The sequence below is a fragment of the Triturus cristatus genome, chromosome 8 (genome assembly GCF_964204655.1).
Source record: "Triturus cristatus chromosome 8, aTriCri1.1, whole genome shotgun sequence".
Lineage (NCBI taxonomy): Eukaryota > Metazoa > Chordata > Amphibia > Caudata > Salamandridae > Triturus > Triturus cristatus.
In genome coordinates, this window is record NC_140591.1 from 364,211,047 (window position 1) to 364,224,222 (window position 13,176).

At 43.1% G+C, this 13,176-nt stretch overlaps 1 protein-coding gene and 1 long non-coding RNA gene across 7 annotated transcripts in view; one reads left to right on the forward strand and one right to left on the reverse strand.

Annotated features, from left to right (window-relative positions):
• Positions 1 to 7,499, reverse strand: part of LOC146802134 (uncharacterized) — a 54,277-nt gene extending 46,778 nt beyond the window's left edge. Inside the window, exon 1 of the long non-coding RNA XR_014967701.1 lies at positions 7,371 to 7,499. This is a non-coding gene — a long non-coding RNA (uncharacterized LOC146802134). The remainder of the gene's footprint in view (positions 1 to 7,370) is intronic.
• Positions 1 to 13,176, forward strand: part of NBEA (neurobeachin) — a 1,788,010-nt gene that overhangs the window by 805,733 nt on the left and 969,101 nt on the right. For 4 of the 6 annotated variants that reach the window (XM_085621699.1, XM_085621702.1, XM_085621700.1 and 1 more), the window contains 3 exons: positions 2,899 to 3,053; positions 7,452 to 7,578; positions 12,194 to 12,229. In XM_085621699.1, coding sequence (XP_085477825.1) covers positions 2,899 to 3,053; positions 7,452 to 7,578; positions 12,194 to 12,229 — 318 coding nt within the window. The remainder of the gene's footprint in view (positions 1 to 2,898; positions 3,054 to 7,451; positions 7,579 to 12,193; positions 12,230 to 13,176) is intronic. The other 2 variants (XM_085621701.1, XM_085621703.1) reach the window with 1 other exon arrangement.

Below are 13,176 nucleotides of genomic sequence, written 5' to 3' on the forward strand. Positions count from 1 at the left end.
AGGGTAGGGTTGAGCCTGGACCCCCAACGTTGCGCAATATTCCGTTTTGCCATTGTCATGCCCATTGTTACCCAGTCTTGGGCTGTGTTGTTTAAGTCTATGGGTTCCCAGATATTAAGAAGACAGCGTTTTGGCTCGGGGAGAATCGCAACTTCCGTAACTTGTGAGAGAGTGCGCATCACCGCTCTCCAATATCTCGCTATCTCTGGACAAAGCCAGAGAGTATGGTAAAATGTACCTGGCTCTCCACACTGTCTGAGACGAAGTGGCGTGTCTGCCCGGTGTATTGTATGTAGTAGAGTCCTAGTGTAATATGTACGGTGCAGAATTTTTAATTTCACCAATCTAAGCCTTGATGGTATCGCTGCCTCCCTAGCGGACGCCAGTGCCTCCTTCCAGTCTGCCTGATCTATTTCACCGGTATCTATTTCCCATCGTGTCTTCAATGATGCCAGGGGGTCCGGACGGTTATTAACAATTTTCCAGTAAGTTTGTGAAATTGCCTTTTTGTGAAGGTGATCTGTTAGTAGCTGGTCTTCTAAGGGCGAGTATTCCTCCAGTCGTGTTCACGGCAGGATCAAAGACTGGAGGGCGTGTCTAATCTGCATGTACCGGAATATTTCTGTCTGTGCTAAAACGTAGTTGGCCTGTAGATGAGCAAAGGTAACAACCTCCCCCCTCTTCCAGAGGTCACTGACTTTTGATATTCCTATCAGGTCCCATTTGGTAAAGCCTTTGGTATTGCGCAGTTGTGTCCCATAGTGGCATGGCTTGTGTAATAACTCCCTCCCATCCCAGTGCTTTCTGTGCCGTGAACCAGACTTGCACCGTGTGCGCTGTTGGACCTGTGAGGGTGTACCGCCTCTTTCTGTTGTATAGTGCTCCCATAATCCCCGGATCCTCCAGTAGGTGCCTATCCATTCGGTACGCTGGGTCTTCCTGGGGTATATGGAGCCACTGATTAATAGCAACTAACTGTGATGCCCAATAATATATTTTTATGTCAGGAAGTGCAATGCCGCCATCATACCAGCTTCGTTAATTTGTTCATAGCTATTCGGGGAGTTTTCCCATCCTAGAGCAGTGTCGTTAATTCCGCATTAATCGCTGTGAAGTATGTTGCAGGGATCGGGAATGGTGTGGTTTGCAGAGCATAAAGGAATCTAGGAAGTGCAACCATTTTGAAAAGGGCTGCCCTTCCCAACAGTGTTAGTGGCAGTGTACGCCAGTGCTTGACGTCACCCTTAAATCTTATCAAAGGCTGCATCAGGTTTTGAACAGTGAAGTGTGTGTGGTCATGTGTTATAAATATCCCAAGATATGTAAAGCCCTCCACAGCCACCTGAAGAGTACATCCGCGGAGGAGCCGTGTAGGATATAGAGACGCGACTTCGCCCAGTTTATCGTATATCCGGAGACTTTACCATAGGCCGTGCATATATCTAAGAGGCAGTTGATGGAGCGCGCCGGGGACGTTAAGTATAACAGTATGTCATCCGCATACAAGGAGATCCTGTCTTCCCATCCCGGTGCCCACCGCGTATCACTGGGTCTTGTCTTATCCAGGCCGCCAGGGGGCTCAAGCACTATAGCGAACAGAAGTGGTGATAAAGGGCAACCTTGTCTTGTCCCCCTTCCTAATAGAAAGTTAGCCGATATATGGCCGTTAACCACCACTTGAGCCAGCGGCTGATTATATAATAATTGGATCCAGGCACAGAATTTGGGTCCGAACCCCAGGTGGCTGAGGACTGCAAAAAGAAAACGCCATTCCACCAAATCGAACGCCATTCGCGCGTCCAATGAGTGTATAACTGCGTCCTCTGCTATGGTGGATCTACGTTCTATAACACTGTGTAGCCTCCTCAGATTGAGCGCAGTTTTGCAGTTGGGCATAAATCCGGACAGGTCCGGATGAATCACAGTGGAGAGGTGTGGTTGCAGTCTGGTAGCCAGTATCTTAGCTAAAATGTTGGCTTCTGCATTTATCAAGGATATTGGTCTGTAGGACATACATTCATGTGGTGGTTTGCCCAGCTTATGTATAGCTACTATGCTAGCCAGGCGTTGATCTCTAGGGAGAATCCCCTTCTCTAAAGTATCCTTGTACATGGCTAGTAGATGTGGGACCAGTTGAGGCGCTGTGTGCTTGTAGAGTTCCACCGGAATACCATTGGGCCCCACCGCCTTCCCCGTGTGGAGTGCCCCTATCGCTTGTGTGAGTTCCTTTGATGATGTATCTGCTTCCAGAGCTGCTACTGCATCCGGCCTTAGCGTGGGCATGTGTATGTCATGGAGGAATGCTAGATTGTCTTCCCTTGAAGTAGTGGCGGTTGGTGTGTATACTGTTTTGTAATGCGCCGCCAGCGCCTCAGTTATGCGTTGGGGAGCAGCTGTCATCTTTCCATCACCTAATTGAATCTGTGCCACCCATCTACCACCCTCTCCTTCATTTCTAACCGGGCCAGAAGCCTACCCGATTTGTTGCCAAGTTCATATATGGTGTGCTGCGTTTTTGTGAGTTTATTTTTAGCCTCCTCCTGTGTGTAGACATTATATGCTTAGTAGTTGACTTTTAAGTTGTATTGTAAAGGCAAAAATAGATGGATTCAGTCATCTAACAAACGCTACCACATTACAGTTTGTACCTTGAAGAGCCAAAGGGCTTTATTTAGAATGTGGTACTCCTTCAAAAGATGGTGGATATGCCATATTGCAAGTGCATAGACTATAATGCACTTGTAATACAGTAGACGGGCTATCTGCCATGTTTGATGGAGTACTCCACCTGACAAACTCTAAGTAAGTCCCAATGACTTAAAATGGGACAGGGCACAAGCAGACAAATTACATAGTTTTTTTTAATGCCTCTTTTACATTGCTTACTTCTTTCCACAGGAGTGTTGTGGTGCCTGTCAAGAAGCCCCCTCCTGGAAGTCTAGCGGTGACCACCATCGGAACAGCCAGTGCTGGTGGTGGGCTGACACCAGGCACTACGCCCAATATATTTGCTGCTACTGGAGCTACACCAAAAAGTATGATCAACACAACAGGTACTTTTGAAAGTATATTTTAGTCAAATACCATTGAAACATCAATGGTTAAGATTTGTATATCCCTAGGCAAATTAATGTGATCAATTGTATTGACCGTTCAATAACTTTAAGGGGTTGGGACTGATTCTCAAAAGATATCCAGGCATTAGTGTGACACCAAGAAAACGTAATTTTTTACACAGCACATCGTACGTAACTAATATGCACAATAACAAATGTAATTGTGATAAGAATTGTAACCACAGTATGGATAATATCAGGGGATGAGTCACAAAATGAGGTAAACACATAGTCATGACTTTGAGGGTAACATTTTGCAATACTTTTCCCACACATATCCTGCACATATACTCATGCATTCATGTTTCATGTATCAAGTACTGCAAACAATATAGGAAAAATTTATGAAAGGATTTAAATGTCACAGTCGCTAGTATGACCACGGGAGTTATTTATTGTAAAAATACTTGCAGTGGAGGAAAATAGCCTATTTGGCAATTTTAATCTGTTCTGCAATGTTCCTAATCCTAGGCACACGTACTATCTATACTGTACGCAATAGGCACACAGTGGATTCAAACAATACAGGACTCACCTTTTTACAAGAACGCCAAACATTTGCAACAACCATTTGTATATTCTAAGTATGTGTGGGAGTGATAGATTTGTGAATACAAAGGCACCTGTAAATTGTAACTGTGTACATTACACATGTCTTAATGTATACATGTTTTATCCCATAGCCCCTTGAAAGAGAATTGGTTAGTAGTTGGGGAGCATATGAGTCCTTCCTAGGCAATGAATCCAAAATCATAATAGATCCAACCAGAAGTCAAATGAATAACCCTGGGCTCGACCCCCTGGAAGCTATCGCACAAAACAGACCAGCTGAATATAAGGAAAAGTGTTCAAAGTATTCATCATTACCAAAACAATTAAAAATTCAACAAACAATACAAATTCCACAGCCAATTAAAAAAAGTAGCTAAATGTTCAATACGAAAAATGACACCAAAACAACTAAAATCCAATAAGGGGACCAGGTGATAAGAATTGTTAACGTTTTAGGGCAAAAAGTGCCAAGAAAAAGTAAAGCACCAATCAGAAGTCACTGGTCGCGGTTGACCAAGACCTGGGTGCGATTTCAGGCCAAAAACAATGAGCATGGATCAGATACCTGCAGCGGGGTTGTTCGGGCAAAAATGTTACCTTCTAACTAAGCATCTGACTAATCAAAATTTTCCAGTGGGGCAAGGCTGCAAGCTGTATACCACGAAGTCCTCTCAAAGCCACATAGCAATTGGACAAGAACCTGCTGAAGCCATTGGCTATGGCAGGATATGCTGAGAGTGGAAAAACTTCAGTTTTGCACCTGGCAAAGTCATGTATTTCGGCGGATATTTGTCACACCTTCGGTTGGCCAAGTTTTTGACTTTCAGTCTTAGTTTTTTTTATTGAGCTCAAAATCCCCCAGCTTGTCAATACTGAAGCTGCATCCAATCAAGTCTTCTCGAAATCTGAAACCCTTGCCTTGAGGTCCAGCTAACTCTCCGGAGATCTTGATAATCCAAAGGTTTTAAGTCCCAACTTTTCAGGCTCTTTGGAGTAGCTCCTCTTGGCCATTTCTAAGGCACCCAGGACCATAGGGACAGCACTTAAGGGCGTGGACCCACTCCAGCAAGGACCACCACAAAAAAGACAACCATTTGCAGCTTGTGTCCCTATGGTCACGCAGGTAGTCTGCCATCTGACCCTTGGAGTCCACTTATGGGTCCCAGGGACAAGTGGAAGCAGGTCCAGCCCTTCATATATTTCCACAGGTCACAGATAGCAGGTCTCATCCGCATTTGTTCTTCTGTGAAGTCCAGAAAGTGTTCTGATGAGAAGTGGATGTGGTGGGCTTTTGTAGGATTACCTAGCCAGTGGGTGGGGTGACTCCTTGACACTCCCCAACCAATGAAAAAATGTTTCCATGGGGAAATCCATCCCACTTTTGCAGCACATCATGTTTACCTTACTGCACACTATCCCACACTGCACTATTCTAAGTAAAATCCAGCTTGGCAGCACCCATCTGTTCTTGGTGGCTGCTGTGTACCTGCCAAGGGTGGGTTTAAGGAAAAGAGCAGTCCCCTCCTCAGCTGCTTCAGACTGGTCTGGGGACAGCTTTTCCTCCCACTGGGCTGGTGCTAAGTTTGCTACAGATGGCCCAGAGAAGAAATACTTATCTTCTCTCTTTACATATAACTATGAATCATCAGCACCGTGTGGAAATGGATCATTTCCTTTCTCTCCAACCACAAGCAAGATGTCTACCTCCCCCCATTTACATCGGGATTTCAAGAGATCAACTGTGGTGTACCACAGGATTCAGCCTTAAGCCCATGTCTGTTTACTATCTGTGTCTACCCTTGCTGCTATTATTCAAGCCTGTGGTTTTCATTTGTGGCCAACACCGATGACACCCAGTTGATGTTTGCTTTAAACATCTTGACGCTGCGGTCTCAGACAACTTTCAAGGTTGCCTATCTGCAGTAGCAGACTGGATGCATAAAAGTTGTCTTTCCTTAAACTCCTAAAAATCTGAAATCCTGATATGTGGCCCCTTCTCCATACCAGATCTGACCGATTTCTGGCATTCTGATTGGATCTCCCCCAGCACCTTCTACTGATCAAGTTAGACAGCGCCCTCTCATTTAAGATTTTCATTAATGCTACCACATGAGTCTGTTTCTCCCTACTGAAAACTATAAGAAAAACTCTCAAGTTCCTGCCAGAACACACGAGAAATAGAATTGTTCATGCATTGATCACCTCTAGGCTTGATTATGCCAATGTGTTGCTCTTGGGATCTTCCCTAGCATTGCTAAACAGATTGCAACGGGTTCAGAAAGCTGCAGCCAGATTGGTGCTGAATATTCCTAAAAGGAAATATATTCATAATGGCTTCCCATCAGGCAAAAAATAAAGTTCCAATCCCGGACAATAACGCCGAGGGCTGCTCAATTGAAAGGCCATGACAAAATCAAAAAATACATTCCTCGAAGAGCTTTACACTCAGCCAACCACAACCTGCTTTACATTCCCAAAATTAAAAAGATCAGAGCAGGTGGGGGCTCCTTCCCTTTTTTGGCCCCGAAGCTCTGGAATCTTTTGCCCGATCAATTTCGATGCGGCACATCAGAATATTCATTCAAGAGTCTTCTGAAGACCCACCTTTTCAGAGAGATTTAATGTTGGCTGTTCGCTCTACTGTCTACTCTTCATAACTGCACCCTACCATAACCTAGTTCCGGGATGGCACTTTTTCGAGCAGCTGTTTTGTGCTTTATAAATGTATTTATTTAATTCATCCATTCATTGACAATCCTTGCTCTGGTAGCTTTCAAGGTAATGAAGTTCCTAAACCCTCCCTAACTACCCTTCATGAGCGGATATGAGTCACATACCTCACAACCAGGTCTTCTTGCCAAAAGACCTAAGCCATTGTTTCTGTTCTTGGAGCAGCTTTCACACCTCATTAAGAGAAGCACTGACAGAGGCTTGCTTCTGGCAGACTAATGGAGGAAGAGGCAGACAAAGTTTAACATTAAAAATTACCTTGCTAAATATTTATTAAAAACCCGACTTAGACACAAAAATGGATTTCTAATAAACATTCAAATAGTGGTTGAATCTTTCTGGTAAGTTGTCCCAAACTAATTTTAACAGACTTATGGTTGTGTTCTAGGCACCCTACCTTTTGGGCTACCTAATGGTTATCTTGACAGGTTTTCATGCAGGTTTAAAGGCTGCAAGAGTTAGACTACACATTTAGGCCTGAGGCCATGTTTTCACTTGTCAGCACAGTGGATGACTAACATGCTGTAGTCCACAGGTGACATTTAATATTTTTGTGTCTTTGGTGTATTTTATTGCACCATATCCTATGGCCTTACTAGACAGTGAAATATTCCAGCAGGGGTCTAGCCGATTTTACCATGTTTTAGGGGCAGGAGCTCGTGCACTGGGTCTGGGCATCTGTACCCAAATGTTCAGAGTTCAAAAACCAGTAGCATCTGTTCACAAAAAATGGGTTAATCATGCAAAACAGAGATTTTCTCATACTCATTAACGTGGACAATAAACTCCTTTTGACTCTTTGAAGTTAGGTTGTACCAATCAACTGTCTGTAACTTCAAATAGGATGAAGATGCAGTTCCTTCAGTGTAGGACTGAGATTTGGAATAACCTAAAATTTTAGGTCCATTTTATTGTTACATTTTCACATGCAATTTCAAAGTATATCTCTATAAATAGTCAACTAAATTTTACCTTCATTTTAATTAGTGTAATTTCCCCTTGCTCCAATGTTAAGATGTTATTGAAATGTGTATGACCTTTTTTCCCCAATAGGTGCTGTGGATTCTGCATCCTCTTCTTCCTCTTCATCTTCCAGTTTTGTAAATGGTGCTACGAGCAAAAATCTTCCAGCAGTACAAACTGTTGCCCCAATGCCGGAGGATTCTGCTGAAAACATGAGGTGAGATAATGAAAAATTATATTTTAATAGACTTTCATTGGACAGAAAATGCCCAATTGTATAATTAGGAATTTTATTATGGAAATTTGGGCGCATTGTAAAGATGGTGTGATAGCTTTGACATCCCGCTTCTTTTAGGTTCTGATGTACATGAATACATTAGTATAAGGGCCATGCAGGTAATAAAACATTGACATGTGAGGTGTGTGCTGAATTGTAGGCAAGTATAGTTTATTCTAGTTCCAAGTGGGTTGTTCTCCTATTGACATGGTTTGCATTCCTCATATGGGAGTGTGCCATTCTTTGAGGTGCAAAGAATGCTTGGCAACTTTAAGAAAAAGGCACACTTGAGAGGATTGTGCATTGGACCTTTCGAAAATGTGTGAGGTTTCCAGTATTTTAAGATCTAGGCCATAAAGATACCAATGAGGCTGAGGAAATAATTTTAGCAAATACCTTGTACCAGCACCGGTTGCTAATCTGCCAGCTACTATCGGCAGGCCAGCAAAGAAAGCTCAATCCATAGAGAGAAGCATTCCAAGACTATAATGACCACTTGTGAACACACAACCTTCGGAGGGAGAGACACCTTGGAAGGAAGAGTAGACTGCTCTGCCGGAGTACTGAAGCATCCATCTTGGGTTCTGAAAGTTGACGCAGTCAAATCATGCCATCACCCTCGAGTACCAAAAGTAACAGGATAGCCCAGTGCACAAGCCCACTAAACAGCAAGAATAGCCCTGATCCTCAAAATACCATGTAAAACAGAGGCAGCAAGGGTGAAAGGTCTGCTGGACAATAAATGTATGAAAACAGCAACCAGCAGACTAATGCAATGCACCACAAATAAGTTAAATAGGAAGCCCACCCCAACAGGCAGGATATTGCATTGTTGGTTTGCTTGGAGACGTGTTCGCTATCTGAAGCAGTTGCACAGTGATCACCACCTTCTGTGAGAAAATCTGCTCATTCAGGAACCTTTGCAGGAAGTGGTTGGCTCATGTATTATCGGACCCAAACAAAAAACATGCCTTACTTGAACTCACAGTATTTTTAACAAATCCAGAGAGAGTATATTGTTGCCCCATGAGGAGGATGGACTGGGGAAAACTGTAGCATGATATCAGCTCTTTCTGTGGGAGGAATAGAAACCTCTATAAATACCTTGAATAATGCCATAGCAGGGTAGGTATGTGATGATCAGCAAAATGGAACAGCAGCAAAGGAACATTTGCAGCAGCACCTTATTGACATCCAGGATAGGTTTAGAAAATCATGTGTATGAAGCCAGAAATGAAATCTGTAGTTTTCTGACCTCTTGAAAGACATGCAAGCTACAGGCAAGAGAGTACATTAATTGAATAATTCATAGCACAAATGAATTGTGACTTTTGACGAAAAACAGACTACCCCTGTAATGGCAGACAAAACTCGGTGAAATCCGAAGCAAAGTGTGACAATATTGAGGACAGTAAACGCATACTCAGAAGGGGGGAGTGGCAAAATCCCACTACTCCGACCTCCCCAGTCACACCTATGACACACACAGAGGAGTAGCGGAATGCAAACAAAAGGTGGCGCGTGGTCTGTGAAAAGATACTGCCCTCACTCACAAAATTGTAACATGCTTCAGTACACCCCTGCGGAGACGAACGCCCGGGGTGGAGCAAAAGGGGGGGGAAGACAATACAAACAGAAAAATATATACAAATAAAATTTGGGATCACCAGAGGAAAAGAGCAGTGAAGGTTAAAACTAGCTAGGTGGTGTATCTGCTCAACAATTTATTCCTGGACCCACCGGCTAGGCTTAAAAACGTGAAGGATAGTGGTGATAGAAGTTTTAAGAGTTCCTTCACCACTCCTTACTGCCAAAGTGTCGCATGTTTCTGCCGTCTTGCGCGTGCCCACAGTGTTGGGTTACACTGGCATTCCTCAGGACCCTTTCAGATCTCAACACGTATTACCTTCTGTACCACCGTTTTGTATCCTTGGAACCAGTCTTTTCACAAGGAGAGAGTACCTCTAAGTAACACACACTAGATATCCGAGTTTCATCAATCTAGTGTTAAAACTGGCGAGTAAATGGAAGAGATCTCCTGTAGTCGAACTACACAAGCTCTCTACGGACACACACAGCACATAGCTGTCCTTCGAGTGGTTCTGCAGAACCCTCCTCGAGTGCGCCGAGGATGAGCTTCCAGTAGCTCCCCTCAAGTGACTGGAACACCGCTGAACACCAGCTTATCACGGCTGACGTCTAAAGTGCCAGTCAGTGCACTCTTCATACACCTACCTGAGTTGGTCTGGTGTCATCTTCACACACATCTCTCATTAGGTCCTGAAGAAAACCATAGCACCTCTGCGGAGGGCATTGCGGCTGAAACATGTCGACCCTATGACCACCCACACCCATGCTAGGTTCAATTCTTCAGGCATGTCATTACAACTGTTTTTTAACCCTGACCCCTGGTTGTTCCAGTAAAATTGTTTCTACTTACCAGGTAGTCAGTTTTAAACTTCACTAGCACTCTCTTTCTCACACCCTCCCTCACCATCACACCCGGCTCATCATCAGGTTTTAGTATACCTCTTGTAACATAAAACTAAAACATTCCTGAGCTCCTCCCTCTCAGAGAGGGGGTTGTAGCCCGCACTGCGACTAGGTTCCCGATGACAAAGCATGCCAGCCTTGGGTGGGTGAGGGAATTTGTCCTATAAAAGGGAATCCCCCATACACTCCCATTTTTTCTGTCCTGACTCATGGTGGGCTTTTGGTGTTTATGCCAAATGTTTGACAGTATCCACAGACTTAGATGTTTAGGTTTTACGTACATTTTAGATGACCAGCCCCTTTTTAATTCCCTTTCTCACACATACTCTGAGCCTAAGTTCCATTTGCTAGTGCAAATATCTACTAATCCTGATTCTGTGAACATTCTTACTGTGAACTTTATTGTGAACCCATTTCACAGTCAAATACATTATAGCCTTAGAGCCCGTTGTAGCCGGCTCTACCAGCCATTAAAGGCCCACTCCAGCGTTCGGCTTGGGCCTTTAGCAAGGGAGCTAGCCTTTGATGGCTGGTAGAGCCTGCTACAGAGAGCTCTAAGGCTATTATAATATTCTGCCCCTACAGGGCAGAATGTTCTAATTTGTAAGCCTCGCGGAGCCTGAGGGGATTTAAATCCCCTCGGGCTTTGTTCACAGCTTGCTGTGAAGAAACATTGTGAAGTTGATGCTTTGGGCTTATACCAGCCATTAGAAGCCCAGAGCACTCCATTGTCTTCAATGGAGCGCTCAGCATTCCAATGTTCTAATATGTTATTAGAACATTGGAATGTTGTTAGCTCCATTGAAAACAATGGAGTGCTCCGGGCTTATAATGGCTGGTATAAGCCTGGAGCTCCAATATTCCAATGCTTCTTTGTTTACAGCTCTGGCTGTGAACAAAGGCTTCAAGGAGCCTGAGGGGATTTCAATCCCTTCGCGCTCCCTGAAGCTTTTCTTTTATTTGTTAGAACATTCTGCCCTCTAGAGGCAGAATGTTCTAATAGCCTTATAGCCCTTCGTAGCTGCGCTATACCGGCTATTAAAGTCCCGCAGCCTTGTTAAACTCCCTCGCCTTGGGCTCGGGCCTTTAACGATGCAGCGGGCCTTTAATAGCCGGTATAGCCCGCTACGGCAGGCTATAAGGCTATAGTCCAACACTGACAGCCAAACTGATGCACAATTGAGTACTGTTATTAACTAATTTTGCAAGAAATTAAATTACTTTCAGTGTGACTGCTGTTATAAGTTTGATATCGGAATATGAAGGGTTATGCCATACTAGTCAGAGCAGAAAGTAAGCCTCTGTCCAATAGCCAATTATTTGCCACAGTCAAGAATACAGAGAGTTCCTGGCACCAACATTAATGGAAGTATTTGTCATTTTAAAACGACGGGACCCAAAATGTTGAAGCATAGCAACAAATGAATGCATTATTGTGCTTAGAACAAGTTGTGAAACCGATTTCCAGCCATATTACGTTTTGAAGTCATTAAGTTTATTAGAAAAGTGAAAATAATAACTATGATAGTTCAGTTAGATTTAGTTGCAGTGGATAGACTGGAATTTCAATTTATGAAAGGGAGACCTGTAGGTTTGCAAAGATTGTATATTAAATTGATCTTCTATGTTGATGACAGACCTGGGCTTGAATGTTTTTTCATTGATGCATCTGAACACCATGGGGTGCCAAATAAAATGTATACATAAGATTGGGGACAAAATGTGTTTTTATATGTACTGTATGGTTTATATCTTGAACGATTCAACTGGGTGAAATATTTCTTTTAAACATGTGTAATTCTAAAAACTCCGATAAATATTGAGTTTCCTATTGATAGTTGCCCCTTTAAGGGGCTGGGGGAACAGGGCAACGTATCCCGTGTCTCGAACACTCTCTGTTGGGCAGCGATGACACATGCTTGTTTTGTGTTGTGCTCTGGATGTAGTGGGTAGCGGTGGATTGCTCATGAAATTGTTAACATCCTTTGTGAAAAAACTTGCAAAAACATTGGTAACAAAAGTTGAACCCACATTTCTTGATGAGCTTTATTGAACTTGACAGGCAATCCGTGGAAACGCAGTGTTTGGCCAGATCAAAGTAAGCATACTGCATGTCTCTTTTTGTCTTTGGTCACTGACCTCCCAATCGAGAATTCCCTCCCTTCAAAGTTAAATAAATATGATGTTTTTCTCTATAAGATAAAAAGTCTGTGTTCACAAAGGATGTAAACTAATGTTGTACGGCAGCATTCATTGCAGAGGTCCTTGTAAGGCAGGATTCTATGATGGTAAAAGGTTTTGTGTTTTTTATGCAAGGAATAGACTGTGCAACCCATTTCGACTCCCTCGGGGTCAGATAACTTTAGCTAGGTTGAGAGAACACTTTTGACCTATCCTTTGGCTGAAATGATTCATAAACATGGGAAGAAAATAGAAAAATAGTTACAGAAAAGACTATGATTACCTTCATAGTGGACAGAGAGCGTAGCAGAAAGGGGGTAGCTCCTTTTAATGGAAGAGAAACGATACATGAGTAAAATAGACTATTTATTCAGAGTTAAGATATTTAAACCTCTCTAGTTATTTATAATTTTAGCACAACTCTCTTCTTTTTAACCTACCCTAAGTTTCATTCTTTTACATTTTAATGAAACGAGCGTTTGTTAATAGTTCAAATAAGGAAATGCTTCCTGGGTGCTAAGTCGATGTTTTTAAACATTGACTTAAATGTCTCAAATTAAAATGAAAAAGGAAGTTCTAAAGCAAATGAGGCCATTACCAATAAGCAGCACCACGAAACAACTTAAATAAACAGTACCGCCGTGTAAATCAGATAAATGTATATAAAAACCCAGCTGATACCAAACGAATCCAATAGAAGCGGTTTATAACAGTGGCCACCAATGTCCGTCTGCGCCCACCGTACTTCCGCAACAGCCAGGTGTGCACCTACCGTGCAATGTGCCCAAAATCGAAAGCAACAGCAGCCATTTTGAAACGGGAATGGCGATGCACAGAGCTTGCGTTAGAGATAAAACAGACTCA